Source organism: Daphnia pulex, chromosome 9 (assembly GCF_021134715.1).
Source record: "Daphnia pulex isolate KAP4 chromosome 9, ASM2113471v1".
Classification (NCBI taxonomy): domain Eukaryota; kingdom Metazoa; phylum Arthropoda; class Branchiopoda; order Diplostraca; family Daphniidae; genus Daphnia; species Daphnia pulex.
Window position 1 is genome coordinate 9,099,504 of NC_060025.1, and position 26,953 is coordinate 9,126,456.

General features: G+C 42.8%; 7 protein-coding genes across 8 annotated transcripts; 2 read left to right on the forward strand and 5 right to left on the reverse strand.

The window, feature by feature from the left end:
• Positions 1 to 101: 101 nt before the first annotated feature.
• On the reverse strand, positions 102 to 3,009 carry LOC124203342 (tudor domain-containing 6-like). The gene is made up of 3 exons (XM_046600083.1): positions 2,815 to 3,009; positions 1,260 to 2,669; positions 102 to 1,178 (listed from the first exon to the last, which is right to left on the reverse strand). Exons 1-3 carry the CDS (start codon positions 2,983 to 2,985, stop codon positions 306 to 308), a joined length of 2,454 nt encoding a protein of 817 aa, XP_046456039.1. The 5' UTR covers positions 2,986 to 3,009; the 3' UTR covers positions 102 to 305.
• Positions 3,010 to 5,935: 2,926 nt separating this feature from the next.
• LOC124203349 (protein spaetzle-like) lies at positions 5,936 to 7,566 on the reverse strand. Its single transcript, XM_046600092.1, has 4 exons — positions 7,438 to 7,566; positions 7,293 to 7,347; positions 6,953 to 7,185; positions 5,936 to 6,870 (listed from the first exon to the last, which is right to left on the reverse strand). The coding sequence occupies exons 3-4, from the start codon at positions 6,974 to 6,976 to the stop codon at positions 6,271 to 6,273; spliced, it is 624 nt and encodes a 207-aa protein (XP_046456048.1). The 5' UTR covers positions 6,977 to 7,185; positions 7,293 to 7,347; positions 7,438 to 7,566; the 3' UTR covers positions 5,936 to 6,270.
• LOC124203348 (neurotrophin 1-like) lies at positions 7,562 to 8,953 on the forward strand. Its single transcript, XM_046600091.1, has 5 exons — positions 7,562 to 7,665; positions 7,756 to 7,820; positions 7,879 to 7,940; positions 8,005 to 8,132; positions 8,203 to 8,953. The coding sequence occupies exons 1-5, from the start codon at positions 7,651 to 7,653 to the stop codon at positions 8,677 to 8,679; spliced, it is 747 nt and encodes a 248-aa protein (XP_046456047.1). The 5' UTR covers positions 7,562 to 7,650; the 3' UTR covers positions 8,680 to 8,953.
• Positions 8,899 to 13,570, reverse strand: LOC124203343 (cell division cycle and apoptosis regulator protein 1-like). 2 transcript variants are annotated; one of them, XM_046600084.1, is made up of 15 exons: positions 13,439 to 13,570; positions 13,012 to 13,325; positions 12,913 to 12,951; positions 12,750 to 12,833; positions 12,344 to 12,686; positions 12,035 to 12,287; positions 11,469 to 11,972; positions 11,046 to 11,226; positions 10,752 to 10,838; positions 10,042 to 10,680; positions 9,852 to 9,969; positions 9,596 to 9,793; positions 9,407 to 9,522; positions 9,194 to 9,337; positions 8,899 to 9,090 (listed from the first exon to the last, which is right to left on the reverse strand). In XM_046600084.1, the coding sequence occupies exons 1-15, from the start codon at positions 13,488 to 13,490 to the stop codon at positions 9,064 to 9,066; spliced, it is 3,099 nt and encodes a 1,032-aa protein (XP_046456040.1). In that variant the 5' UTR covers positions 13,491 to 13,570; the 3' UTR covers positions 8,899 to 9,063. The 2 variants fall into 2 exon arrangements, with proteins under 2 accessions (XP_046456040.1, XP_046456041.1); XM_046600085.1 differs by lacking the exon at positions 8,899 to 9,090 and having other exon boundaries at positions 9,139 to 9,337.
• Positions 13,546 to 17,254, forward strand: LOC124203346 (ribosomal protein S6 kinase beta-2-like). Its single transcript, XM_046600089.1, has 9 exons — positions 13,546 to 14,007; positions 14,091 to 14,143; positions 14,238 to 14,693; positions 14,756 to 14,884; positions 14,954 to 15,044; positions 15,120 to 15,236; positions 15,308 to 15,439; positions 15,530 to 15,637; positions 15,707 to 17,254. The coding sequence occupies exons 1-9, from the start codon at positions 13,915 to 13,917 to the stop codon at positions 16,121 to 16,123; spliced, it is 1,596 nt and encodes a 531-aa protein (XP_046456045.1). The 5' UTR covers positions 13,546 to 13,914; the 3' UTR covers positions 16,124 to 17,254.
• Positions 17,255 to 17,843: 589 nt separating this feature from the next.
• LOC124203345 (SET domain-containing protein SmydA-8-like) lies at positions 17,844 to 20,322 on the reverse strand. The gene is made up of 8 exons (XM_046600088.1): positions 19,770 to 20,322; positions 19,514 to 19,706; positions 19,306 to 19,455; positions 18,964 to 19,241; positions 18,829 to 18,908; positions 18,490 to 18,766; positions 18,190 to 18,404; positions 17,844 to 18,108 (listed from the first exon to the last, which is right to left on the reverse strand). Exons 1-8 carry the CDS (start codon positions 19,943 to 19,945, stop codon positions 17,879 to 17,881), a joined length of 1,599 nt encoding a protein of 532 aa, XP_046456044.1. The 5' UTR covers positions 19,946 to 20,322; the 3' UTR covers positions 17,844 to 17,878.
• An 872-nt stretch (positions 20,323 to 21,194) lies between these two features.
• Positions 21,195 to 23,554, reverse strand: LOC124203347 (SET domain-containing protein SmydA-8-like). Its single transcript, XM_046600090.1, has 8 exons — positions 23,214 to 23,554; positions 22,952 to 23,144; positions 22,755 to 22,898; positions 22,426 to 22,697; positions 22,282 to 22,361; positions 21,942 to 22,221; positions 21,659 to 21,873; positions 21,195 to 21,591 (listed from the first exon to the last, which is right to left on the reverse strand). Exons 1-8 carry the CDS (start codon positions 23,378 to 23,380, stop codon positions 21,359 to 21,361), a joined length of 1,584 nt encoding a protein of 527 aa, XP_046456046.1. The 5' UTR covers positions 23,381 to 23,554; the 3' UTR covers positions 21,195 to 21,358.
• Between the last annotated feature and the right edge of the window lie 3,399 nt (positions 23,555 to 26,953).

Sequence of the window (26,953 nt, forward strand, 5' to 3'; positions counted from 1 at the left end):
GCTTCTGATTACTCGAGACAAGCTTTGATAGTAATTTGGTAATGTGAAAAATATTTACAGCTGCAAGAAATGATTACTGAAATAATCCTAGAGGCTTCGTCTTTTCAACAGGGGTAACACATTTATTGCGTCAAAATTTTGGCACCAGGCATCGAAATGGCAAAATCAATTCATTTTCAATAAGTACAAGTTTCTCTAAAATTTAATTTAACTGTTCATTAAAGACGACGGAGTTTTTAATGGCAAGAGTTGAACTTTAAACGAAAACAAAAACAGAAACGTACTCTCGGCTACCGCCCAATCAATTAGACGGTATTCGGGGATATAGACACATCCGACAAAATGCAATCGAATAAGTCAACATGGATGGGATCAGTTACTAGAGAATTAGTAATCGGAATAGGACTACTGGCAGTAGATGTTTCTGTATCACTGAGATCAGAGAAATCCAAAAGGTTTCTCTCGGGGAGACCCATTTTCTCGTTCAGATCAATACCAGTTGACGCATCGAATAGCCGGACAAATAAATGCGATGTCGATTGACGGACAAAGACAACTGACAGGAGTTCCGCATCGTCTATTACAGATCGGCATTGCTCGTCGGTGGGAGAAGTCTCGTACCTCATTTCAGATCCATCCAGGGCGCATTTGAGGGCCAATCCTGGTTGCTTTGCTAGACTGGGTGGAAGTTCTCGCAAGTCAGCGACATCGGCAAATGTAGACACACCGTAATCAATTAATGTTACAGATACTCGAGCCTCCTGGATGCAATTGACGACGGCCCGATACCAACCACTGTCTTTCTGGATAAAACACAGGCAGTGGACTCCCACCTCTGGCTCAAGTGGGGCCAACTGAAGGACGTCCGTTTTGGCAATTTCTTCCTTGAGTAAATTAACAGCTGTCAAACTCAATTGAAGCCACACCTCTTCTTTAGACTTGACATGTGAGGAAACGGCGGTGGAAGACATCAGCTGGCCTGGAGCGAAGTTTAAATCCATAAGAAGTATCGAATCCAACTTTGGATTTGTCAGAAGGCTTTTCTGCAAAGCATCAGGGTGCGGAAATTCCTCAAAGACTGATAACTTATCAGTGGTCTCCATAGGTGGAATATCTTGAACTGGAGAGGTGGCACGAAGACTATCATCAACAGCCAAAACTTTCTTCTTTTTGGAGACCTGATGTGAAACAACAAAAAGAAGAAAAAATAAGTATGATTAAACAATCGTGAAAAAAGGAGAGATTATTCGAAGTTTTACCTCAGCTAAACGTGTATGGGACGAAACGACGTTGGGGCTGTTTGTTGTCACGCCCAAAATTGTAGCCAGGAGGTTCGATTTGATTGCGCGTAGGACGTCTAGAAAACTACGACCGGTGTGGTCGTAGAGGTTGACGTTATGCTGGTCTTCAACTTGGGCCGACAAGAATCCAGCAGATTTCACCAACGATGAGAATATTTCGTTGAGGCCACTGAGCTCTGCCACTTCCTCGACGCCAGCCAGAGAGACCTGGTAAGCAAACGGTGGAAGGGCCAGCAATTCGTTGGGGATGGCACAAAGGAACGCAAGGCTGAGCTGGTACTCAAATCCGGTGTCGACGAAGTAAACAGTAAGGAGGGGTTGATTGCCAGATTCGTCCACGGCTGTGATCACACATCGGTAAAAAAAATTGTCAGCTGGGCACACCGCAATACATGGGGCACCTTCTTTGGGAGATCCTGGGAAGGGATGTGGAGCAACCGAATCAAGGGCTTTGCGTAGATTTCGAAGGGTTTCTTCCTCTCTTGTTAGTCGAATGACGAATTTGTAGGGTCCATTGGCCATGTTGGACACAACAACATCGTGACGCCCTTCTTCGGGAAGTTTGCTGGTCAAGTAGCTTCTGTGTGGCGTCGAAGACGATTCGAGAGAGACTTTAGCTGTTGAAGAAACAGTTGGTGGTACAGCAATTTCAGTTGGGAAAATCTCGGGGAGACGAGAGTTGGCTCCACTTTTCTTCAATTCTTCACACATGGTGATAGCATCTTTATAAGTCTGAGCTGCAACAGCTAGTTTTTGATCAACTAGGTACTTGGCCAACAGCTGGTTGTTAGAATCGAAAAGCCTCACACCTAGATGCTCACCGTAAGCACCCAACAAAGCAGCTTTCCAAGTTTGATTCTGCACACGTTTTTTCAGAAAATTTAAAGCTGCTTCACTCCACTGTCGATTTGAGCGACCAGGTACAATGGGGGCTGAGACATCTGCCAAAATGAACTTGGTGGATAGAGGTCGCCATTTTCTAATGTTCTCTGCTATGGATCCAGGAATAGCAGCGTCCAATTTTCGAACTGATGAGAGAGGGACAGAATGTGTCTTTCCGTTATCAATACAGACAACCTCGAGCTTTCCACTGACATCCAATACCAGTGAAGGAACTCTTGCACGATACCACTGATGGCCAATTAGCACACAACAAATTCCATTTCCTGACAGTACATTAACACTTGGGGGTGGATAAGTTCTTTCCAAAAAGGATCTGAATGTTTCCAAGAACCGCTCCATAAGAAGATACAGATTGTTATCGAGTGTACCCCAAAAGTACAAACAGGGTCCTTGGAGTTGCATGGCATCTTCTATGTGTGTGACGTGGATCAAAGTATCAGCCATTCTTATTTGGCACGTAGAAGTCTGCGAAAAAAAATTAAACGTTAGAAATGCTCTGCAATGGCAATTTCGTAATCTACTGAAGAACAGAAAAACTTCAAGTGAGATTTGCTGTGGAAAATTAACAATATTTGACGCTTCAGACGAATAAAAAAAGACTCTTCAATACCTGTTTGATAAAAATGTGAAAACGAAACAAAAATAAACAAAAACGCCCCAAAATAATCGACAAGTTTGAGAGCTCAAATCGTGTGCTTCTGATTTTAACCGTTTGAGAAATGAAAAGAACAATATGCAAATTAGCAACGTTGCCTATTTTAGCATTTGATTCTGACAACATTGTTTTTAATAAAACATCGTTGAAAAATATCTAAATGTTGAAAACAAATTTGTTTCAATCCTAAATTTTATTTGAAAATGAAATAATAATAAATGATTTTAAGAAATACGTTAAACTGAAGATGACGCTGATTGTACACATTTAAAATTACAAGAACGAGAAAACGTCGATCTCTGTTGCGTCAGAGCAAATTATTCGAGTGCGATTGTTCCCACTGCTCCTGCTCGGATCCGACGGAATTGCTCAACTTATTTATCCGGCCTGCGCTGCCAGCGAGCCAGCCCCATCGCGGCTCATTCCCTAGCAGTTTCTGAGAATGAGTATGAAAATAAATATTCATATGAGACGGGCGTTTATTTTAATTACGCAGTACATTTTCTGTTTTTCCAAATTATCTTTAAATAGAATTCAATTAAAATTACGCAAATTATTCACTTTAAATTAGGCCCACTAAGATAATTTTATTGAATTGATCAACGGAATGTTTTTTATTACGCAATACATGGATACTGCGTAGTATGCATATTACGCAATAGTAGATGACAGCCATGGCAGCCCCTATGGAATTTTTAGTTTTTAATATAATTCGATCACAATTAATTAAAAAGTAAATTTCTTTTTTGAAATATATGCGTAATAAAATTATGTTTCGAATGAGCTATAATTGAATGACATAAACTTTGACGCTTTTAAAATATAATCGAATAACTGAGCCAAACGGCTGATGCGAATGGCGAATCGAAGCCAAAGGTTATATAAGGGACACCGATTTCCAATAGAGTAATCGCAGTTTTCTAAAAGTCAAAATGTTCAACCGCAATATGGGAAACGGACTTTGGACTATAGTAAAGAGTTTGTGGTTTTACGGCACCTTACCAGACCGTAATACTAAGCACAAGTTGCAACCCACCATGCAACCGATGCAAAACAAAATGGAGGAATTAAACCCCGACCATCATACCCGACAGTATTCGATTTACCAAAGTAATTTTCAGACATCTTACCAGACGATTAATTCAGGACAAACTAAATCATTGTCCCAGATGGCTACTGCTGGACATACTCCACCCATGTCCCAGCAGTCTAAAAACCAATTCCTTTGTGCCCCGACACCTCCCCAACCGGTGCCGGCTGTGCCACAAGTTTCAAATTGTTCCAACTGCTCCCGGTTGCTAAAACAAATCGACCTGTTGGAACGGAGAATAAACGCTAAGGAAAATAAACATGATTACCAGATTCGTCTACATTCGAACGAAATAAGTAAACCAAAGTACCCGGATTTTTCCCGCTTTTCCAGCGTAAACCAAATAATACCAGATGTTAAAGCAGTTCCGGAAGTAGACGAACCGCTCACACCGGCCGAAATGACCCAACTTGACATTTGGTTCCCAAATCGAGTCGTGCCGAGAGAAGCATTGTTGGTTGCCGACTGTCCTATACCAACTTACCAAACCGATCGTGTCATTGGAATGATGACACGCAATGAATGTGACAAGCACGATTTTCAGCAGGGCGAAATTACCAAACCCAAGTACCCTGATTTTTCCCGCATGTCCAGCGTTCAACCAGTTCCAACAAACCTGAACCAAATACCTGACAATGTTCCGGCAGCAGTTCCGGAATTTGACGATTCGCTCACACCGGGGGAAAAGGCCCAACGGGAGAACCCGACATTTTGTAACTACAACCCTTACCGGACGGTTGAGTTCCAGCAACCAGGCCCGAACATCCCAACATTGGCAACCCCATTTGTTCCCAATGAAATCAAGCCGCAGCATCAGCCGGCCATTTGGAATCCTTATGGAAAAAAGATTCACAGAAATATTCCGCCAACTTGGGTAAATCTCCCAGTCTTAAACGGCGATTTAACTTACCAGTCCAAAGAAATCCCGGACCAACAGACAGCAACCCAAAACGTTCCGGAAGAAAGAAATCTGCCGTCCAGTTATGATTATTGCATGAATTCTTCAAGTCAAAAGTCCCCTAAACAACCAATTCCAATCAAAACTCAATCTAAACCAAAGATTCCGCCTAATAATAATGAAACATGGTGGAAAACAATATCAAAGTGGCTCCCAGCCAAGAAAATGAAATTACCGGACGATACTAATCCGGTGATCATCTGGGATGAAAAGAACGGAGTATGGGTGGATACGTCCACCAACTATCCGCCACCGCCCGACAAGTATTGCAAGGGCGCACCACTTACGATGGTATATGACGAAGTAACCGGAAATCGGGTTGACCGGAAGCGGGAAATGTGCGGGGCCAATCTTGGCCCTGGACACAATCATCAGAGCCAAATAAAAATGCAGCAACTGATGCTAGCTGCCAAGGATCTCGCTAAGCGGAAAAAATTCCTTCACTAGTAAGATCCTGCCTCGACGGAAGGGGCCATGGTTACAGCAGTTTTACAATCTATGGGGGGAATTCAGCGCTGGATACGTTCTTAATTAACACGTCATTCTCTTGACAGCCACTGTATGACGTTTTCACAAGACCCACGATAATAAACCACTGAATTGCCTAGCTACCGAGTCTACCTTGTTTTTATCGAACTCTATATTTCATCCGTAAAAGGTATCCGCCATTTCGTCGTTCTGCATGAATGCAACTGCCATCAAAATCCAACTTGAATCTACATGTTTGACACACCGATATAGCGCGACCAAAGCTCATAAAACCGATTTAATCACACAAACCTCTTACAAATATTTAACTGATAGTAGTGTATGGCATCAATTCACACAATCACAATTCAATCAATTCACATCAATCAGACGTGCCAATACAAATAGTTATTCAAAATAATGAAAAAGAATTTGTGCCATTGTACAACAAAAATTTGCGATACGCTGTGAGATGAACTTGAACGTCTACAAATGAGGAAACTGGAGGTTAGGGAGAGAGAGAAACTGGATGAGCGAGTCTGACAGAAATTGGAAAAAAGTTTCAGTAAAATAGGAAATTTATTGTCTGATAAAAAACCAAAATAATTAAAGGAAATGCATAGAACTATTTTTCGTATTAAATAAAACCCACGATGTTGTTGTGGGCGAGGGACTGCTTTCATGTTGGATGGTACCGCCAACCTTTGCGCTCCACTTCGAATCTTTTTTTCAGTTGAAAAAGGAGTCGACTGTGAAGCGCAGAGATGTTATTACACGAATGATATTATCACAGGGATCGTTTGGTGACTGATGGGAGCCTTTGGATGATGACAATTTGGAATGGGATTGGCCGAAAAATTGGAAGAAAGAAGGAAAGAAAAGAAATTGAATTAATTTAGAGGCTGAAGGCTCCAACGAAACAGGCGCATGAGGCCGGCAACTTGAAGGTCTCGATGGCGAATGGGAAATAGTAATCGGTGGGATCGTAGACGAGGAAACGGTGGTAGATGCTCTTCTGGAGGCACTTGGACTCGTAGCAGGTGGGGACCAAGGGGCAGGCCTTTCCGGCCGCGTCGGCCTCACATTCTTCGATGCGAGCGTGTTGATCGTATTTGATGCCGTAAGACTCGACTTTGTTGATGATGACACGCCACTTGCCTTTGGTGTTGACGGCACGCAGCGGCTGGACGTAGGAGGTGGCGCTGGGGCAGAGGTAAGTCTCGTCCACCAATTTGGTCAAAGTGTCGACCGAGTTGGCCGTTTCGGCCACGACGTTCTTGTACAAAGCCACAACGGCCTCGTAGTGCTTGTCCAGTTCGTAAACGACTTCGTAGGCCGGGTACTCGGAATCCTCCAGGCACCAGTTCTTGGTCGTGTTCTTGGAGCAGGCCGGGATCTCTGGCTCGTATTTCGGTTCGTATTTCGGCTGGTGATAGGCGGGCGGCTTGTAATTGTTGCCCATCACAACGGCCACAACACCTAAACTCACAAAGATCTAGCGGTGATAATAATTAATAATTAGATTGAGCTAATGATTTAAAGATCAATTGGCTGCTGAATGGATTGGAATAATTTACCAAAAAGTGGTAGGACAGAGACATGATTTCGAATTGACTTTGACTTAACACTGTGAGAAAGTCAGAAGAGGAATCGACTGCAAGGGACGATGTGTTAAACTGATGTGACCGTCTCGGCTTTTATACCGGGACACTTTGTTACGCTGCGTTCCATTTTAACCAATGGCTACTCCCACCAGACGGTGGGATTTTTGAAAGTCTCGCCTTGAAATCACGAATGTGCCTGTTCTCGGCTTTCTCTATACGTTAGTTTCGTTTAAAATGCGCCAAGTTCATCCATAGGAAGCACATCACTTCACGGGGAAAACAGCAGAATCAGTCTAGCTAGTCAAGTCTATACCTATGGTTAAAGAAGTCCAGGGAAAGTGAATTCGCCTCGGGAATAGTTGAAGACACTGTGAAACAGTTAAATTGATAAAGAATATTTTAGCGAAGGCAAACGAGTCGGTGAAAGTTTACAAAAATTTATGTTTATGAGATTTTACCTGAGACTTGGAAACCGCCCCGTCAAGATTGCGATTGGTGTTGTGACGATGACTGCGTGTAAGAAGGGCGTAGTTAGACCGAAAAGTTGAGTATAAAAAGACCCGAACTGTTGGTGAAAGACACAGAACACATCAGGAGCTTTCTGTGCTCACATATCCAATTCTTTATTATTCTTTCGCTGAGTTTTCATCTCCTTTAAAGTAAAATACGACATGTCTTTGGCAGTGGTAAGTCAAATCTTTGACTGATTCGCTGCTGCCTGAAACGATGAACATAGAAGAGCATTTAAAAAATCTTTTGATTTTTTCATTTTACAGACGATTTTGATGTTTTGCGCTGTCGGCGCTTGGGCTGAAGATTTGGTTGCCCAGGAACAGTACAGGTAACTTCTTATTTGATTAGAACAGTATTTGCTAATTAAGATTGATTCTTAAATTTAGACCAGCTTACAAACCAGCGTACCCCGAGCCCCAATACCCGTCATACAGCAAACCATCAGCTTGTAAATTGAATTTGACAATTATTAATCAAAACATGAAAATAACTTTGATGTCAATATTCCAAAGACCCATCTTACCCATCGTACCCCGCTTACCCCAAGTACTGCGACCCAAAAGCCGCACCCAAATGCGCTGAAAACGCGACGGTCGGTTGGTGTTTGACCGACGAGGAATACCCCACCTACGAAGTCAAGGTATTGAATTTCAAATGATTTAATTAATTAATAAATAAAAATACCATTTTTAAATTGGGCCGATGATCAGTACGCCATCGACTACGATCCTTTAGTGTTGAAGAAATACGCCGACGTGGCCGACCAGTCAGCCAACGATTTGGTGGATGGCGTCAGCAAGGAACAAGAGGAGAAATTCGATTATTCTTTCTACAACGGCAAGCAGTTCGACCAGGGCAACTGGGTCGGTGGTGAGGGTTTCATCTGCCCCAGCGAGGTGGCCTACTCGCGTCCCCTGCGCGCCAAGAACACGGCCGGTGAGTGGCGCGTCATCGTCCAGGACATCGCCTGGCCGACTTACACCCAGACCCAGCGGACCGAGACTTGCTTGTTCCCCGAAGCCGCTTGCCGCACGTTGGCCCCTTGCCACTTGAGCAAGTGCCTCCAGAAACACACCGTCCACCGCATGCTCTCCTTCGACCCGTGCGATGCTTACAAGGGCATCTTCATCGACACCTACAAGTTGCCATCGGCTTGCTCCTGCCACATTCCCGCCGTCAAGGCCTAAATTCCATTCAACCCCCCTTACAAAACCCCACGCCCCAAACGACCTCCAGGTAATACCAGAAACGACAAAAATTAAAGAGAGGGACTGCTTCCAATGAAAACGGTACCGCCAACCGTTCAAAAATCCTCTCCTTCACAGGGATCGTTTTTGATATTCTCTGGACTTGTCACCGAGTCAACCTTTTCTTCTTCTCCTATATTCTCGTCCTATTTTGCCTGCCACTGAGAAATCTTGTGTATCAAACGAAATACAATTTAAGTATTTATGAACGAAATTTTCTTTCATGTTTTGGTTAAGATTTCGACGCTTCTGACAGCTTGGGTTTAAAACTTACACATAACTTTGTTCTCCCTACTTCTATGCCAGTGGAACTGTTCACCAGTTTTACGTTTGCTTGGAGAAATGATTCTTCTTTTGATTTGTTTGTTAGTCCACCAGGGAAAGAGAGGCGAAATTCCAAAAAAGAAAATTGATTTGTTTTAATAAAAATCACGTGATGGGCCTAGTTGTCTACTTTATCTAGAAATTCGGGTTCCAACAATTGAGAGTCCGATAGTGTTTGCTCTTCTTTAATCCCTCCTCCTTTTGAAGATGAAAGGAGGGCACTGCTAATGGATTGAATCTTGTTAATACACTGGACGTATTGATTGAGGGATTCCTAAAAAGAAAAAGAACACAAAGACATTAGACATTGTCTGATTTCACATCAAACGGATCAAAAGTTTACCCGAGTCCGAACCAATTCTTCGGTGTTGGATTCGGATCGTAATTTTTCCGTTTCCAGTTGACGACATAACAAGGCGTTTGCTTCTGTTGACTTGTTTAAATCCGCCCGACAGATTGCTACTCATGAAATGAATTTCATACAAGTTAACGAGTTAATTTCCTGTTAATAAAAATTTAAAAAAAACTTTACCCAATTGATTTTGAGCCAGTTTGAATTGGTGTTCGCTTTCTCTTCTAGATTCCTCGGACTTTTCCAGTCGGAGGAGCAACTGCTCGACATTGACGTAAACGCCGTTGAATAACATCAAAGCGGACGAAGTTTGTTCGTTCGCTGTCGCTTCTTTCCCGTTGGTCGGCTCAAAGACGGAAACATCTTTACCCGATGTAGCTACAGGTGAGAGAAACTATCAGTTTTGAATCTACCAACTGTTAAAATTGTCTTTTACCTAAAGAAGTTTCACTTAGTTGATCATCTTCTTCTTTGGTAATCAGGGGGACTTTTTCTATAAGCTTCTTGTAGCGCAGTGTGTCATCTGTTGTCACTTTTTGGAGTAGTTTCCTGACCTGCGAAAGAATAAACGAATAAAAATAATCAGCTTTGAATTAAACCACAAAGTGTAATTTTTTGTAGTTTACCTGAGCTCGAGATTGTTGTAATCCTAATGTCAAGAAGAGATCTTCCAGATCTTTGCTGGCGATGTAGTTGGCATGACTCAAATCAAAGTAGCAATAAGCTAACAATAGCGGAGCGTTGTTGCTACCGATTTTCACAATTTCTTTCTTCTTCTTTCGCTCAGAATCATCATCATCTTTCTTGTCCCTCTTTTCCTTTCTCAAACATTCATTGCTCACCGACCGATAGACAAGGGCCCCGAAATCGCGCATTAGCATTTCATTAAAGAGTTCAGAGAAGAGGGAGACTTCGAACGTGTGTTCCTTGGTATCTTCCAGCCGATAATCCAATAGAACCGAGAGACTGACCAGAGAACAACTGAACTTGCCGGCTTTAGCTGTGCGGGACGGATGAACAAGGATTTGCGGTGAAGCCACAAAATCTAACCGATGGATACTGTCCACGTCATCCGCAGGAAGTGAATCTTCTCGACTTGATTCTTGTTGCTGTTGTTCCTCTTCATTGAGCTGAGCATCTTCCCGTTTACGTTTCTCCTCTTCAGCTTCACCTTTTAATGCAATTGTCAACCGAGGAATGAGTTGGGTCCTCATCCCTTTACTACTCAAATTCCGGGCCTCCAATTCTGTTTTGAGTTCACTAAACTGAAATGAGAAGAGTCGTTTTTAAGATTCTACATACCAAAAAATTTTCAAGGATCAATTCAATTACTGACTTTGAGACTTTTTGGCTCAAGTTTTGAGTGATGAGAAGCTTCTTTCAGTGGATCAACGACCGTTTCTTCCTTCAATTCTTCTTCCATCTGAATAAAATTAAAAAGACGTGGTTAATAGAGGTTGGATTTTAGTTCACTCTCAATAGAAAATAGTCAAAAGTAGAACATAATTTTTCGGCAATTAAAAACAAATCAGTCGTCGTAGTTTGAAGTTCGGTCGGAATGAAAAAGTTTTTACACGTGAAAACCAAACCAGAAAAAAAAAAAAATGATTTAAGAATTAGTATGCGATGCCTTAGCTTCAGGATCGGTTTCAACTGGCTCGCTGGATGGTTGCATATAAGAGTGGACGACAGTCTCCCACTGGCTGGCGGTGGGCACGCAAGACCAGACATCTGGCACAAAGAGCAGGACACTTTCAATGCGACTTTTCATGGACGAGACTCGGTGATAGCGGATCTCGGCCATACGGTACCTAATCATACGGATAAGACCATCATTATACATTAATCAGCCGGCACACACAAGAGCACAGTCGCCATGACCATCGACTGTACAACATTCGAGGATCAGTGAGTAACACGACTCATCCTGGAGGGGGCAAATCAAATCATTAGAATTTTAGAAGACATTTGCTCTCTGACGGATAGAATTCAACACTTCCTGCAAATGAAGAAGATGAGAAATCATAGGCGAGTGATCTCGAAGGCTACTCACCACTGAGTGCAGGAGCTAAGGTCGATACCCGTTAGTGCCTTGCAAGTCCGAATGGCCGTTCGGATAAGCACTTGTGGGTCTGATTTGGGATCGGCACCGTCCAATGACGGACTCCAAGGTCCGCCGATGGCCATCGTCTCGTTCTTTCCTCGGTGGCCTACCAGGAATCGAATCAATCGAGCCGGATGCACGAAATCTTCTTTTTCGTCTTCTGGGCAGCATTTCCGAAGAAATTCATCCATGGGCAAAAGACTGAGAAGCATAACTTTGGCACTATATGCATAGTCAGCATCGGAAGACTCGAAAACAGCTGCCGAGTCCGTGTTCTCTAGTGATGGAGGCTCAACATTTTTGTCGAAGATGTGGAACGAGACTGGCTTGTCCAGAGGCAAAGGGCGGTGGATGGGGAAGGAATCCACCCACCAGTAAGTGGAATTGAGGAAATCCGAAGGCACATACATATGACTGTAACGACGTCGAAGCTCCACCAAATTGGCTTCCCGACTGAAAACAAAATTTTAAAAAATATTATCGTTGAAAAATGACCATTTTACTAATTAGTTTACCAATCTAGAGAGACTTTTGGAATTTGTACAGAATAACGAGGTGTCACTCGGCCCCTGCGTCGAGGTGGTGGTGAACTTTGAGGGCTACGGCTACGGCTACGTTTACGACCAGGACTTCGACTGTTGCTCCTGCTCCGTCTCTCCCGCGTTCTCGAGTCACGGCTTTTAGGATTCAACCTGTCTGATTCCCTATAGTCATTGGCGGCCTGGCGTCCGCGGATGGACCAATCCCGATTCGTTTGCTTTGTTATGTCTATAAAGAATTAAGTAAATAAATCGACATCACGAAGGTTAAGAAAACAATATTACCACTCTGGTTGAACGCTGTGGAAGAAAGAAGTTTCTGAGGTGGAGGCTGCTGCTGCTGTTGTTGTTGTTGTACCACGGGTGGTGCTATGACTTGCACACGCGTGGCGTTCCATTTGAATGGCATAGAGCCGTTGTAAGAAGCTTCCACTAAGACTCGATCGCCGACTTGCGGCGCAGTACCTTTGACAACACTGGCCTGGAATATCACATCTTCGTCGATGAAACCGAAATTTTCGTGAACCTTTGTCACGAGCCCGCTAAAGACTCGTTGTTTAACTGTAGCTTGTTGCTGTTGCTGTTGGGAAACACAAGATCGGCTCAGCGCATACGTTGTCGTATAGTTCTTTAAAGAGCAAAATCATTTGTTAAAGTTTTAGAGAGATTATCCTTTTTAATTACTATTTACTTGAACTGAAGAAAGAGTGGTGGGCATAGCCAATCCTGGTGGCGCTATGCTTGTTGATATGGATGTGGGAATAACCAAACTCGACTAGAAAAAGATGAAATATGGTTAATCTACTTTCTCTTCTTTTAATGAAAAAGCTGAAAATCCTATTGTCAATAATTACCGGTTGAATCTGAATTGTTCCTTGAGGAATTCCAACATTCTGAAATATGAAAATGTTTTAAATTATGCTGGGCTGATTTGAATCATTTCGTAGACAAACCTGCTGCAGACTAATTGAGGGAGTGAAATATGTTTGGTGAGTCGTGGCTTGGTGTTGGGATGTAGCTATATTAGCCAATTGTGCCTGATTGATTTGTACTTGTCCAAAAGTACAATTCGCTGGAGTAAGTTGCTGGTTTAACAGCAAGTGAGCCTGGTTGAGAGGAATCTGGACTTGATGACTTTGGATTGCTGGCGTCAACTGGACTTGGCCTATTTGATTTTGAGCAGCTAAGTGAGTTGTAGTTAATGCTGGCTGACTCAGAGCAACAGACTGAACTGTCATTTGCTGTGCCAACATTGGCTGCTGTTGAACTGCAATCACACAAATGAAAATAAGTACAAGTCATGTTCATCTTTGGAGAAAATTTCTTTAAAACATTGACAGTTAGAGCACTGTTTTCCGTTTATATTCATTTAATTGTTACCATTGTTTCGAACCCACGGTGGGTTTTTCTGTGATGGGTTGTAATGAGCCATCCTCGAATTTCTCAAAAAACGAATATCATGTAAACATTCAACTGAAAGTTGTTTAGTCAAACCCCACGGGCTTGGCCTTATGGATGCCAGATTTCCATTCTGTCAAAATTCGTTTCGGTGAAAATTTCCATTTTAAAATCAAAATAATTACAAAATTTTTTAATTATTTGTAAAGTTATTAATTCAACACTTTACTTCATTTTTTTACGAATTTATATTTTTGCAAAGGCAACCTTTCGTATTAATTTTACTGGCTAGTAACTCGTGGCTTACGTTTTCCCTTCACAAACCTTCTGCTAGTCTTCTGTGTTTTTGAGCAAATTAAGAGTTGATTCATCCAGTGAAACGTAGTAGTATCTCATCTCAAAGGCGTAACTTTTTAATCTTACCTTCAATGTAAAAGTTTTTCGTTCATTTCCCAAAAATGGCTGGAGTTTTTGACATCGATATCAACGATTTGGATGGAAACAACGTGGATCTAGACGGAGAGTCTGATGACGACGTGATTGAAGTTGAAGTAAGCTCCTTTCAAATATGATTCCAGGTCAAGTTGACCTATTCCTTGGAGTCGGTTTTCACATTCCATATTTGTTTATTTAGCAAGACCAGCTGGTTGACAAGGCACCATTCCTGCTTCCGTCTTCCTATATGGAGTAAGTGCACCAATAATGTAGAACAAACCCTCAAATGAATACCGTGAAGGGGATTAATAATAACTTTGCGTCTTGCTTTGTTTGTTTTCAACAGCTCACCAGATGTTGAAGCTGTTCAACTCTCTGAGACGACAGTGAATCCGGGTGCAGAGAAAACAGGACCTCAGGACTTTGAATTGAGACGAGTTCTGGGCAGGGGTGGTTATGGCAAAGTCTTCCAAGTGAGAAAGCTGACAGGGAAGGATTCGGGGCACATTTTTGCCATGAAGGTGTTGAAAAAGGCAACAATCGTCAGAAATCAGAAGGACACGGCTCACACCAAAGCAGAGAGAAACATATTGGAGGCGGTCAAGCACCCGTTCATTGTTGACCTTATTTATGCCTTTCAAACTGGAGGGAAGCTTTATCTTATTTTGGAATATCTAAGTGGAGGAGAATTGTTTATGCATCTTGAAAGAGAGGGAATCTTTATGGAGGATACAGCAAGCTTCTACCTAGCAGAAATCATCCTTGCTCTGGAGCATCTCCATTGCCAAGGCATCATTTATCGGTAATTCCATCTTGATTTTATGGGTGTTGTGTTTCTGCCTAACCAACGAATTTCGACCTTAGTGATTTGAAACCCGAGAATATCTTGTTGGATGCACACGGCCACGTTAAATTGACCGATTTTGGTTTATGCAAAGAATCTGTTGAAGATGGTGGCGTAACGCACACATTCTGCGGGACGATCGAATACATGTAAGTTCCTAGACCAATAATCTTTTATAAAATTGATACGATCACGTCGAGCCTTGATGTCTGCAACAGGGCCCCGGAGATTTTGACGAGGAGTGGTCATGGAAAAGCTGTTGACTGGTGGTCCCTCGGTGCCCTTATGTACGATATGCTGACAGGAGCGGTAAATCAAATTTTCATTTTGACATCGGACCCTACAGTTTTATTGACCCCCTGTTTTTGTGTGCTCCTCCATTAGCCGCCATTCACAGCTGAAAATCGAAAGAAAACGATCGAAAAGATTTTGAAGGGGAAGCTAAACTTGCCACCTTATTTAACGCCTGACGCCCGCGATTTGATCCGTAGGCTATTGAAGGTAAACTAATTAGATTGCGTAATCACTCATTTTGCAATGTTAATGATTGGCTTTATTTTTTTTTTTGGCAGAGAGGTGTTGTTTCCCGTCTGGGCAGTACAGTAGCGGACGGTGAGCCCGTACGAATGCACCCGTTTTTCAAGACGATTGACTGGAATGAAGTGGCTTGTCGCAGACTGGAGCCGCCCTTTAAACCTTGCCTTGTAAACTTGCAAGACTTATTTGGCTTGATTATGCCTCGACATATTCTTATCAGTAGTCTGATTGGTTATGCAATTTTTCCAAATGTTTAGGCTAGTGCCGACGACGTGTCCCAGTTTGATACCCGTTTCACCAAGCAGACTCCCATCGACTCGCCTGACGATTCTACTCTTAGTGAGAGTGCCAATATGGTTTTCCAGGTATGAGAATCCGCGCATTGTAATTTTGTGGCTGATTGGATTAAAATTTTTATTGGAAAATTTGCATAGGGATTCACTTATGTTGCACCGTCGGTTCTGGAAGAGATGCATCGACCACAAGTGATCAAGGCCCGATCCCCCCGCAAAGGAATGTTCACACAGGGTCACAGTATGACTACTCCGTTCGGCGGACATCGCCAGCCGTTGGTGGAAACGACCCAGCCTTCCAATGGAGTGGCGTGTTCCAGGACTACGGGATTCTACTTGAATCCTGTTCCCCAGCAGCAGCAACCACCGCAGCAGCAGCAACAGATTCATCAACAGCACCACCAGCTCCAACAACACCATCAGCAACAAGCGCAGCAACAGTTTGATGACGAAGAAATGGTTTGGCATGACGAATCGCAGTCCATCTCGTCGGCGGCCATTCCCGGGGCCAGTCAGCATTTCTACCCCAGCAACTTTCCGCTACCGCCTCATTTATGATGGGACGGGCCCTCCACCCAGCGCGATAGATCAATACTAGTTTCAATGGTCTATTATTACAACTATTACTACTTCTACTACTACACTACGCTAGATATAATTTGGGTTGCAACCTCGGCTCATTCCCCCCACTTTCTCCCCCCCCCCTCAGCCCATGCAAAGCCAAAATGCAAAAGAGAAGAAAAAATTCAACGAGATGTGAAATTTGTATAGTTCATAATAGCCAATAATCTGTCCCTCCTTTTCCCCTCTTCTCTTGGCTTTCCTTTCGGGTAGCTTTTTTGGTGATCCCTAGAAGAGAAAATCTACTACCCACGAATATTCAAAACTTCATCCCTCTCTCCCTAGAAACGTGACTTATTCAATCTACAAAATTCCCCTCATTTTTTTAAAAACTTTTGTGTTTAATCTTGTTTTAGGTTTCCAAGTTTCCGTAATATTCCTCCTCTTACATCTATTTTTTCTTCTAAATTTTTCAGTTTGCTCATCATCCTACCGCTATCCAGCCTAATTCCCGTTTCCTCTTTATTCAGTGCCTTAATTAAAGCAAGAGAACTTTAAAGAATTCTTCCTTTTATAACACAACTTGCGAAAAACTGATCGTCTTTTTGTTCGTCTCCAAAAAAACAAAATTGTGAGCTTGAGAATGAGTGAAGTTAGGCCCGGAAAGGATAAGATTTCGTGAAGGTTGTCCCCCCATCCATTCTGTTATGTTACTCAAAAAATAAGAGAGAAATCTACACTAGAAAACATATTACTGTGGGAGCTAAAAAGAAAATGGAGACCGATTGGATGATAATGTGACGTGTGTCGAAATGAATTTCGTCGCCGATTCTTCCCAACTCCTCCACCCGTTCCAATTTAATTTATCCAACCATTTTTTCTTTTTGTTTTTTGTTTCTTTATGTGTTTGTGTGTCATGTCGTCCCGAATTTTTCCTTCCTCATTTCTAAACTAAAATCTTTTTTCCACTTTTTTTTTTCTTGTCGATGTTAGGACTCCAGAAAGCTCAAAAATGACTTCCCACCCGAATATGGTAAACGATTTGTGTTGGTACGAAAACACACACACACACGAACATATCGACAATTCAATTATTTGAATGCGATTCGCCCAATTATTATTATTATTCTCTCACTATATATTTTTTTTTTAAATTAGATCCGCAAATTAAAGAGTCAAATAGTTGAGCCGACCAGCGCTTTCATGTCTCTCCTTCAGCAACTAACATTTCGTTCCAATAGTTAATGATTTGTGAAGATGTACAGATTGACACATCAAATCCCTTTTACTTTCATTTTCTCCCCCCCCCCCCACTTACTCGCTTGATATATGGACGCGCTGAGTGATTCACCGTTCATCCATTTTTTGTTAATTTGCCTAATGAAAAGTGTCGATAAAAATAACAAAAATTGTTTCCTTTTTTTAAGAAAGTAAAACAAATCGTGTGCGAAATGAAAGAAGAGTGAAAAAGAAATTAGAAGATTTTTTTAAGATCCTGCAACGCTGGAGACGACGAAAAGATTTAGCAGACAATTAATTAATTAAGTTGAAAACAAAAAATTTTCTTTCACTCCCTCGTGTGTGTCTGTCTGTGTGTGTGCAAGTTGGTGTCCGTCAATCCATCTCTACCCACAAGAAACCCCCCCCCCCCCTAGCCCCGATTTCAACCTCCCCCCATTGTATACGTGTTACTTTTTTCGTGACGCAAAATAAACGGTTTGGAGAGCAAAAGTGTATTTCAACTATAGTGTGTCACATGGTCGATATCCAACGTTGGATTTGCTCCATGGCTTCAACAGCACTCACAATTCCTCCTGTCGAAGCAGGATCTTGCAGTGAAAGGATTTCGATCGACTCTGATAAAATGTCTCGAACGATTTCGATTTGTTTCTTGAAATGGGATAAAATTTTACATTGACTTTCTTCAAACGACCTTTGGGCCAGCAGCAACAACGGGGCGTACATTTCGTACATCGTCACTCCTGCATGGACATTTGATTACGTAAAAGGTGAGTGAATCATTTTTGTATGTGTCAATTTAGTTTAGTTAGAAGAAAACAGACCACGTATTCGAGTGAGGCCGGGCTCGACGATATCGGCGACAGACAGTAATCGCCGGCAGATGTCAACTTTCCGTTCCAGCTGTTGTGACGTCATAGTGTTGAGTAGAAATCGTTCGTTTCTCCCGTACAAAGTGCTCAGCGATTGCCTGGCTCTGGTCAACAGGAAATGATTGGGATGGAGTAGCGAGGCGTGTCGACTGAGGAAATCTTCCAATCTATTCCGTCATAATCAATCGAACAAAAATTTGAAAAACAACAACCTTTCTTTTTTTACAGCTGTTTTTCCCCCCCCATTTTTACTTTTCCACTTGATCGGGTTCGATGGTTTCGAATTCTTCTTTGAGTTTGTCAATCACTTGTGTCACGACAGCTGCCGTTAAACTGTAAGGACATTGGGAGCATTTCCAGTCCGTTTCTGGCTCGTCCAGCGGTCGTTCAGGTAACACGACGCCATTCGAACAGTTTGGGCAACGGAGGGCCGATAAATAAGTCGAACATTCAGTCGGATCCGAGCACCGGGAACAATCGCATTCGAATAATTTGCTGTGACGTAACACGGCCCTTCGCTCTTTAGTCCCTGCAACGAAAAGAAAATTTGTGTTGATTGCATTACGTAATAATTACGTTGGGGTTTAATACCTTCCAGGGGTAAAGTGTAGCTGGTGAATATTTGTTCACCTTTCATGATTGGAACTGAGGCTCGAACGGTCATCTTGTAACTAGAAAAATTTGAATAATTAAGTTTAAGTCTTTAAAATTATGTTTGATTTTTACTTGGCATCGATGACGTGCTGGGTATTGGCTACGCAGTTGTGTGACATCATGGACGCCAGGGGGAACACACCCAACACTTGTTGATATTGATTCCCGGCAAGTCGAATTTCAAACGCGTTGACGTCTATGACGCCGCAGGAAGCGTGAATTTCCTCCTCGCTAAATTCATCCGCCAATCCGCAAATTTTGCGGAGAAATTGAACAACGTTCACTTGGTAAATTCTCCACATGTCCGACTGTCGTCGCAAGTCGTTGTGATTCTCCAACATTTTATATTCCTAATTTAAAAAATTAAAATTGTAAAAGTACAAAATGATTTTTTAAAAACTTAATTGTCGATACGTTGAATAATTTGGGCTGCGTAGTTTTCAGTAAAAGTCCTCTGAGCGGAGTAATACATTGATAGACCGGATGCATTTGATGGACATCATTGATTACAATGCAGGATTTAGCTCGACTTAGAACTAAACATTCAGCTTTGTGTTCAGGGCTCTAATATAATCAAATTTAAAAAATCAAAATGCGCTAATGTAAATCGATAGTTGAATACCTTTGCGCATTGCTCCTGGCAAAATGGGAAATTGCAATTGGGGCAGCGAAAGAGGCTGGCCTCTTGTACACGATCCAGACTGGCATAGCACTTGAGACAACAGGGTATGCAGCCCTGTTTGGGTCCAGTGATAACAGCCGTTTCTCCAAAAATAATTTCTCCGGGCTTGAGGTTTTTACTCGCAAAGATGCAGCTGCGGCGCAATAAATCTCATCTTATTTATTTAACACGGGGAAATGGCTATTAAATAACTTACCGTCCGAATTTCTCGTCGTGAACAATCTTGTAGGGCTTGCAGAGACTCTTGTGGACTAGCCAATGTTCTTTTTGGTGATTTTTTGAGCAGTAGGAAATTTCACCGCATCCGCCGCAGATTTGCGAGGCTTCCGCACGACACACTGCGCAACTGCCGTTCGATTCCGTTCGATTCATTTTTTTTTTTAATTCCCGTTTTTTGGGCGGCCTAGTAGTAACAAATAAGAAAAGGGACCCTCACAGAGCTGCGAGTAAATGGTTGCACAACAATTTCTTGTGGACGCCCGGATACAAATGAAGCTGCTGGACGAAATGTATCTTTAGTCTTTTTGGGACTACTCCACTTATATGGGGGTCTCGTCTGGTTGGTGGTGGCCTATAATGAGTCAGCAGAGAGCTTCTTCTTCTTGTTTGGATTGGCTCACGAGAGTCTGCCCGTGCTGATGAGGTTCACAATGGAGAGCCAAGTTTAATGTTGTTGTATGCACACAATGTCATCAGCCCATCCATCAACTTCAGCGTCGCCTTGCTGTCTATGATAATCTCTTCTCGCAGTTTCATCTTCCGCATTTCATTTGAATAGGGGCGACACGTGTAGAAAACATTAGAACTTTATATTTGTAAATAGGATCGTTGGCTGGTCGTATAGAAGTAACGTCGTCCTATCGTATCCTTCCTGGAAGGGTAAACCTTGACTAGGACAACAGTTGCGGCGAAGGTTAAAATCGACTGGAATTTTTAGAAGGAATTTTTGACACATTGCAACACGTGTCGGGTTCGTTGTGCCTAGCCTGGGAATGTTTTTCTTCTCTCCTGGGGTCGTGGAGTCACAAAAGACCTAGTGACTTTCAAACCAGGCCAATTTCTTTGACATGTTAAGTCGGCGCCGACGGTTAACTTTTTGAATGGCTTCATCCACATTTTCTTACTATCTTCATTGGATTTCATTAAAAATTTAAATTTAAAAATTTATTTTGTAAAAGTTAAATTAAAGTAATTAAATCAAGAATTTCTTTAAAATTTTGAAATAACCGACTGCCACACAACTGGTTGTAAAAAATACGTTTTGTTTATTTATTTAAAGACAATTTGATGCGGTAAAGTTGATAACTAGTAGCCGGATAATTTTACAGTTTTGTTAACTTGTAATCAAAGCTGCGCCCTGCTCTCAAGGACTGCTGTGTATCGTCTTAATCGATATATATCTACCAGCTGGAACAACAACAAACTTTTTATTTTTTTCACTGTTTGGAAGGTAAACAACATTTTCTAGCGTCTACCATGTAATTCCATTCCCGAGTTTTCACGTCGGGAAATTTTGATCACCGCGGCATCCCAAACTTTTATTTTATTTTCGTCTGCGATATTTTTATTCAGTTCAAACTATTCGGGGCATGTGGCGATAAACAAACGTCCCAATCCAAGCTGTTTGGGTTATTTATTTAAGCAAAGATAAATCAACATTACCATAAAAGTCGTTTTTTTAAATCCTATATAACGCTCACGGGTCCTCCTACTATTTATTACGTGTCGGTAACTTTGAAAGACTGGGATCACAATGGCTAGACAAAAGCTAAGGTTGGGGGGCCGTCACAAAGAATAGATCCAGCGCTGAATTTGCCCCAGGGATTGAACAGCTGCCGTCCCCATGGCCCCTTCCGCCGAGGCGGGATCTTCCAGCGAAAGGATTTTCGCCGATTCCGACAGGATCACTCGAACGGCTTCGATTTTCTCTTGGCATTCCGCCGAACTGATTTGGCCGGCCTCAAACGCCCGTCTGGCCATTAGCAGCATTGGCGCGTGCATCTCGTATAGTGTCACACCTTAAAATCAACAATCAAATTGCTGTTTAAGTGATGTGAAAAGATTGAATTCATTTACTTCACATACCTCTGATTCGTGTCAGACCGGGCTCGACGACATCCGCCACATCCAGCAACTGCCGGCAGATGGCAACTTTACGTTCCAGCTGTTCCATCGTCAAAGTGTTGAGCAAATACTTTTCATCCCGTCCGTACAATTGACTCAGCGACTGCCGGGCGCTCGTGAACAGGAAGTGATTGGGATGGAGCAGCGAAGCGTGTCGACTTAGGAATCCTTCGTATCTATTTTGCATATAAATCCGACGCGATAAAGAGCGAAATTGTTTTGAATCAATTCGATAATGAAATACTTTTCCACTTGATTGGGTCCGATGGCTTGGAATTCTTGTTTGAGCCGGTCGACCACTCGGTTCACGACGGAAGCCGTAAGGTTGTAAGGGCACCGGGAGCATTGCCACTCTGTTAATTCCGACTCGTCCAGCGGCCGGACGGGCAGGACGGAGCCTGTCGTGCACTTTGGACAGCAGAGGGCCGATAAATAAGTCGAATATTCCGTCGGATCTGAGCACCGGGAACAATCGCATTCGAATAATTTGCTCTGACGCAACACGGCCCTTCGCTCTTTTGTTCCTGGGAAATGTTTTAAAATAGGTTTTTACAAGGTTTCGACACATTAAAGTGCTTCAATACCTTCTAACGGTAAAGTGTAACTGGCGAATATTTGCTGGCCTCTATCGATCGCAACTGTTGCTCTAACCGTCATCTGATATCTGCATGCGAATCATTTCCGGTTAATTAGACTTGAAATCAATTTGGGGGTTAATGGAATTTTACTTGTCGTCGATAATATGGTGAGTATTGGACACGCAATGATGTGACAGCATCGAAGCTAATGGGAAAATGCCCAGCGCTCCTTGGCCGTCTGACAAACGGATTTCGTACGAGTTGACGTCGAGGACGCCACAGGCCGAGTGGATTTCCTCTTGGCTAAATTCATCCGCCAAATGGCACGAATTCCGGAGAAATTCGACGACGTTGACTTGGTAAACGTCCCACATTTTCGACTGTCGTCGCAAGTCGTTGTGATGTTCCAATTCGCTGAATGCCTATTGCAAAATGATTTAGTTTAGCTTTACTAAGTCAAATTTGTTTTTCTGAAATACTTGGAATAATTTCGGTTGCGTCGTTTTAAGTAAAAGGCCCCGCAGAGGAAGAATGCATAGGTAAATCGGGTGGAATTCGTTCATGTCGTCAATGTGTTTTTGAGCTCGTCTTATTACGAGGCATTCGGCTTCGTGATTTGGACTCTGATGTAATAATTATTGATTAAATGAAATGATTTGCTAAATTATCTCTCAACCTTTGCGCATTCTTCTTGGCAAAATGGGAAGTCACATCCGGGGCACCGGAAGAGACTGGCCTCTTCCGCATCCTCCAGACTGGTGTAGCACGTAAGACAACACGGACGACAACCTTGTTTGGGTCCCGTGATTAAAGCCTTGTCCCGAAATATTATTTCGCCCGGTCTGATATTCTTGGACGCCACCATAAAACTTTTTTAATTAAATGGGTAATTTAAAAATTTATTTGAATTAGCACAAACTCAAAGTTAATTTAATTACCGTCCGAATTTCTGATCGCAAACAATCTTGTAGGGTTTGCATTGACTCTTGTGAGTGGCCCAATGTTGTTTCTGGTGATCCTTGGCGCAGTAAAAGACTTGAGCGCATCCGCCGCAAATTTGCGAGGCTTTTGAACGACACAATGCGCACAATTCCGTTTCGTTCATTTTGATAATCTCTGTTACAATAAAACTGTTTTAAGGTTGCGCACCGTATAATGAGACACTAATGGAACACTATGGAGAGCTGCTGTGCTAGAGTTGTTGTCCGATCAAAACGTTCCAGCTGTCTCTCCTAGGCCAAGATTTCTAGACATCTGATGGTGGGAAGCTTCTAGAAATGTCTTGTAATCACCTTCTCGATATTGCGTCGTAGTTTGCAGCCCGCCTTTTATTTTTCCTTATTTTTATATTTTTATAGTTTTGTTTTAAAAACAGTCCCGCACGTGTTGGAGGCCATTAATTCATCCCCCCGCTAAAACGGACAAGCAGAAAATTCTATTTCCATATCGATGCGATGTATGTACGTGGGAGAGTTCGTTGGGGTTTGTGGCTGGGCATGGCCCAAATAGATTCAAATTAATATCTCCGACGACGAACCGTGTCAGCAGCTCGTCCATTCTCAGCACTGCAACCTCAACCGGAAAAGATTTAATTAAGCGTTAATTTAAATTCAATACAGGGAAATGATTCGGCATAGGATATCGTCGCACTTGTTGCGCTAAATTTAGTTGTCATAACACGTGTGGGGGGGGGGGGGTTGTTGAGTTGTTCACGAAATAAGAAATGCGCCGTGTCAAATGTAAATATAGTGGTGGGGGAGTTGTCAACGTCTAGGTCGACTTAAGTCAAGCGGTTTGACTGCTGCTGGACGAGTTCCGGCCTCTGCGGATGTTGACTGGACGGAAAAAGATTGAAACGACGGAACAATCTCTCTCATCATCGCATGTGAATGTTTTCGAGTATTTATGCTGTGACGTTTTTAATGGTTTTGGACAGATGCCAACTTCATTTGTGGACGTTCAAGTTCATCTCACAGCGTATTGCAAATTGTTGTTTTACAATGGCGCAAATTCTTTTTTTATTTTGAATAACTATTTGTATTGGCATGTCTGATTCCATTCGTGAACGTTCGTGAATTGATATACATACACAACTATCAGTTAAAATATTTGTGAGAGGTTTGTGTGATTAAATCGGATTTATGAGCTTGGGTTGCGCTATTATATCGGTGTTTCAAACATGTAGATTCAAGTTGGATTTTGATGGCAGTTGCATTCGTGCTGGACGACGAAATGGCGGATACCTTTTCCGGATGAAATATAGAGTTCAATAAAAAAAAGGTAGACTCGGTAGCTAGGCAATTCAGTGGTTTATTATCGTGGGTCTTGTTTAAACGTCATACAGTGGCTGTCAAGACAATGGGGAATAATTAATTATGAATGTATCCAGTGCTGAATTCGCCCCATAGATTGTAAAACTGATGTAACCATGGCCCCTTCCGTCGAGGCAGGATCTACTAGTGAAGGAATTTTTTCCGCTCAGCGAGATTCTTGGCAGCCAACTCTAGCATCAGTTGCTGCATTTTTATTTGGTTCTGATGATTGTGTCCAGGGCCAAGATTGGCCCCGCACATTTCTCGCTTCCGGTCAACCCAATTTCCGGTTGCTTCGTCATATACCATCGTAAGTGGTGCGCCCTTGTTCCAATACTTGTCGGGCGGCGGCGGACAGTTGGTGGACGTGTCCACCCATACTCCGTTCTTTTCATCCCAGATGATCACCGGGTTAGTATCGTCCGGTAATTTCATTTTCTTCGCAGGGAGCCACTTTGATATAGTTTTCCACCAGTTGTCGTTGGCTAGCTTGGGCGAAGTATCAATTGTGGATGGAACCGGAAGCTGCTGATGGATCTCTTGATAGAATGACGCGGGTAGTAATTCCATCTTGCCATGTTGTGGCTGCTGCAACTTGACTCTCCGGTAAGGATTTTCCCTGGCACTAAAAAATGCTGGACTCTCCCAAGTACGTGGGGGACGGGAATTATTGGGTACCGGCGTCCTGGGCGCCAGTTCAATCACTTTTTTCTCACAAGGATGGGCTTTGGTAATCGGCAAATGACTGTTCTCCAAAAGCTGATTGTCATCCACCAGCATGGGTGGGACAGGCGATTCCGTCGAGGCAGGATCTTCCAGTGAAGGAAATTTCGCAGATTCCGAAAGGATCGCTCGAACGGCTACGACTTTCTCATTATATTTCGCCGGACTTAATAAGCCGGCCAAGTGATTCGCTTTAAGATCACTGATATTTTTCGCAGCCAAATCTTGCAAAAGTTTCTGTATATTCTTTTGGCTCTGATGTTGATGTCCGGGTGGTCCAGGATTGACCCCATCCATTTCCTTCTTCCGGTCAACCCAATTTCCGGTTCCTTCATCAAATTCCATCGTAAGTGGTGAGCCCTTCCAATTATAAGAGTTGTCGGGCGGTGGTGGCGGCAAGTCCCTCGACGTGTCCTTCCAAACTCCGTTCTGTTCATCCCAAATAATAGTCGGGTTTAAGTCATCGGGTAATTTCATTTGTTTGGCTGGTAGAAACTTTTTCAACTTTGTCAACTTATTCCACCAGGTGTCATTATTGTCCAGCTTTGGTTTCTTATATTGGATTTGACTAGGAACAGGGACTTTTTGGCCCAATGGATTAATCCAATTGGATTCCGGCACAGGTGATTTGTCTTGATTAAGACTGTCTGGTAGTCCTGTCATTATTGGCTCCGCCATTTCGGTTGTCTGGTAAAAATTTTCGTATGGAACTGCGTATTCAGGTTCAATGACACTGTAATAATAAGGATCGGTTTCGATCATCGGTAATACTTCTTTCGGCGCAGCAATGCGGTTGGGATACAAGATATGTAATAGGTCCTTTTCTCCCGGTGTGAGTGAACCGTCAGATTCCGGAACTGCTGCCGGAACATTTTCAAAAATCGGCAAATGATTGTCGGCAACTAAGAATGCTTCTCTCGGCACTCCGTTTGGGAACCAAATTTGAAGTTGTGTTATTTCCTCCGGTGTGAGCGAATCGTCGAATTCCGGAACTGCTGCCGGAACATTGTCAGGTATTTGGTTCAGGTTTGTTGGAACTGGTTGAACGCTGGACATGCGGGAAAAATCAGGGTACTTGGGTTTGGTAATTTCGCCCTGCTGAAAATCGTGCTTGTCACATTCATTGCGTGTCATCATTCCAATGACACGATCGGTTTGGTAAGTTGGTATAGGACAGTCGGCAACCAACAATGCTTCTCTCGGCACGACTCGATTTGGGAACCAAATTTCAAGTTGGGTCATTTCGGCCGGTGTGAGCGGTTCGTCTACTTCCGGAACTGCTTTAACATCTGGTATTATTTGGTTTACGCTGGAAAAGCGGGAAAAATCCGGGTACTTTGGTTTACTTATTTCGTTCGAATGTAGACGAATCTGGTAATCATGTTTATTTTCCTTAGCGTTTATTCTCCGTTCCAGCAGGTCGATTTGTTTTAGCTTCCGGGAGCGATTCGAGCAACTTGAAACTTGTGGCACAGCCGGCACCGGTTGGGGTGATGTCGGGGCACATAGGAATCGGTTTTTAGATTGCTGGGACAAGGGTGGAATATGTCCAGCAGCAGCCGGGGTCTGGGACAATGGTTTAGTTTTTCCTGAATTAATCGTCTGGTAAGATGTCTGGAAATTACTTTCATAAATCGAATACT

What these genes read in the sequence shown, in the direction of transcription:
- LOC124203343 (XM_046600084.1), bottom strand. Translation starts at nt 13,490, where the DNA reads ATGGCTCATTACAACCCATCACAGAAAAACCCACCGTGGGTTCGAAAC. An exon ending in GAACAATTCAGATTCAACCG is followed by an intron (nt 12,834 to 12,912) that starts GTAATTATTGAC and finishes ATCTTTTTCTAG; the next exon opens with TCGAGTTTGGTTATTCCCAC. An exon ending in ACTAAGTGAAACTTCTTTAG is followed by an intron (nt 9,794 to 9,851) that starts GTAAAAGACAAT and finishes TCTCACCTGTAG; the next exon opens with CTACATCGGGTAAAGATGTT.
- LOC124203348 (XM_046600091.1), top strand. An exon ending in GTTGCCCAGGAACAGTACAG is followed by an intron (nt 7,821 to 7,878) that starts GTAACTTCTTAT and finishes TCTTAAATTTAG; the next exon opens with ACCAGCTTACAAACCAGCGT. An exon ending in ACCCCACCTACGAAGTCAAG is followed by an intron (nt 8,133 to 8,202) that starts GTATTGAATTTC and finishes GCCGATGATCAG; the next exon opens with TACGCCATCGACTACGATCC.
- LOC124203345 (XM_046600088.1), bottom strand. Translation starts at nt 19,945, where the DNA reads ATGAATCGAACGGAATCGAACGGCAGTTGCGCAGTGTGTCGTGCGGAA. An exon ending in GCCAGGAGCAATGCGCAAAG is followed by an intron (nt 19,456 to 19,513) that starts GTATTCAACTAT and finishes TGATTATATTAG; the next exon opens with AGCCCTGAACACAAAGCTGA. An exon ending in CTACACTTTACCCCTGGAAG is followed by an intron (nt 18,767 to 18,828) that starts GTATTAAACCCC and finishes TTTTCGTTGCAG; the next exon opens with GGACTAAAGAGCGAAGGGCC.
- LOC124203346 (XM_046600089.1), top strand. Translation starts at nt 13,915, where the DNA reads ATGGCTGGAGTTTTTGACATCGATATCAACGATTTGGATGGAAACAAC. An exon ending in ACGACGTGATTGAAGTTGAA is followed by an intron (nt 14,008 to 14,090) that starts GTAAGCTCCTTT and finishes TTGTTTATTTAG; the next exon opens with CAAGACCAGCTGGTTGACAA. An exon ending in TGATCCGTAGGCTATTGAAG is followed by an intron (nt 15,237 to 15,307) that starts GTAAACTAATTA and finishes TTTTTTTGGCAG; the next exon opens with AGAGGTGTTGTTTCCCGTCT.
- LOC124203349 (XM_046600092.1), bottom strand. Translation starts at nt 6,976, where the DNA reads ATGTCTCTGTCCTACCACTTTTTG. An exon ending in CTCTGTCCTACCACTTTTTG is followed by an intron (nt 6,871 to 6,952) that starts GTAAATTATTCC and finishes TATCACCGCTAG; the next exon opens with ATCTTTGTGAGTTTAGGTGT.
- LOC124203342 (XM_046600083.1), bottom strand. Translation starts at nt 2,985, where the DNA reads ATGTTGTCAGAATCAAATGCTAAAATAGGCAACGTTGCTAATTTGCAT. An exon ending in TTCACATTTTTATCAAACAG is followed by an intron (nt 2,670 to 2,814) that starts GTATTGAAGAGT and finishes TTTTTTTCGCAG; the next exon opens with ACTTCTACGTGCCAAATAAG. An exon ending in CCCATACACGTTTAGCTGAG is followed by an intron (nt 1,179 to 1,259) that starts GTAAAACTTCGA and finishes GTTTCACATCAG; the next exon opens with GTCTCCAAAAAGAAGAAAGT.
- LOC124203347 (XM_046600090.1), bottom strand. Translation starts at nt 23,380, where the DNA reads ATGAACGAAACGGAATTGTGCGCATTGTGTCGTTCAAAAGCCTCGCAA. An exon ending in CGCAACCGAAATTATTCCAA is followed by an intron (nt 22,698 to 22,754) that starts GTATTTCAGAAA and finishes ATTTTGCAATAG; the next exon opens with GCATTCAGCGAATTGGAACA. An exon ending in CGGTCTGACACGAATCAGAG is followed by an intron (nt 21,592 to 21,658) that starts GTATGTGAAGTA and finishes GTTGATTTTAAG; the next exon opens with GTGTGACACTATACGAGATG.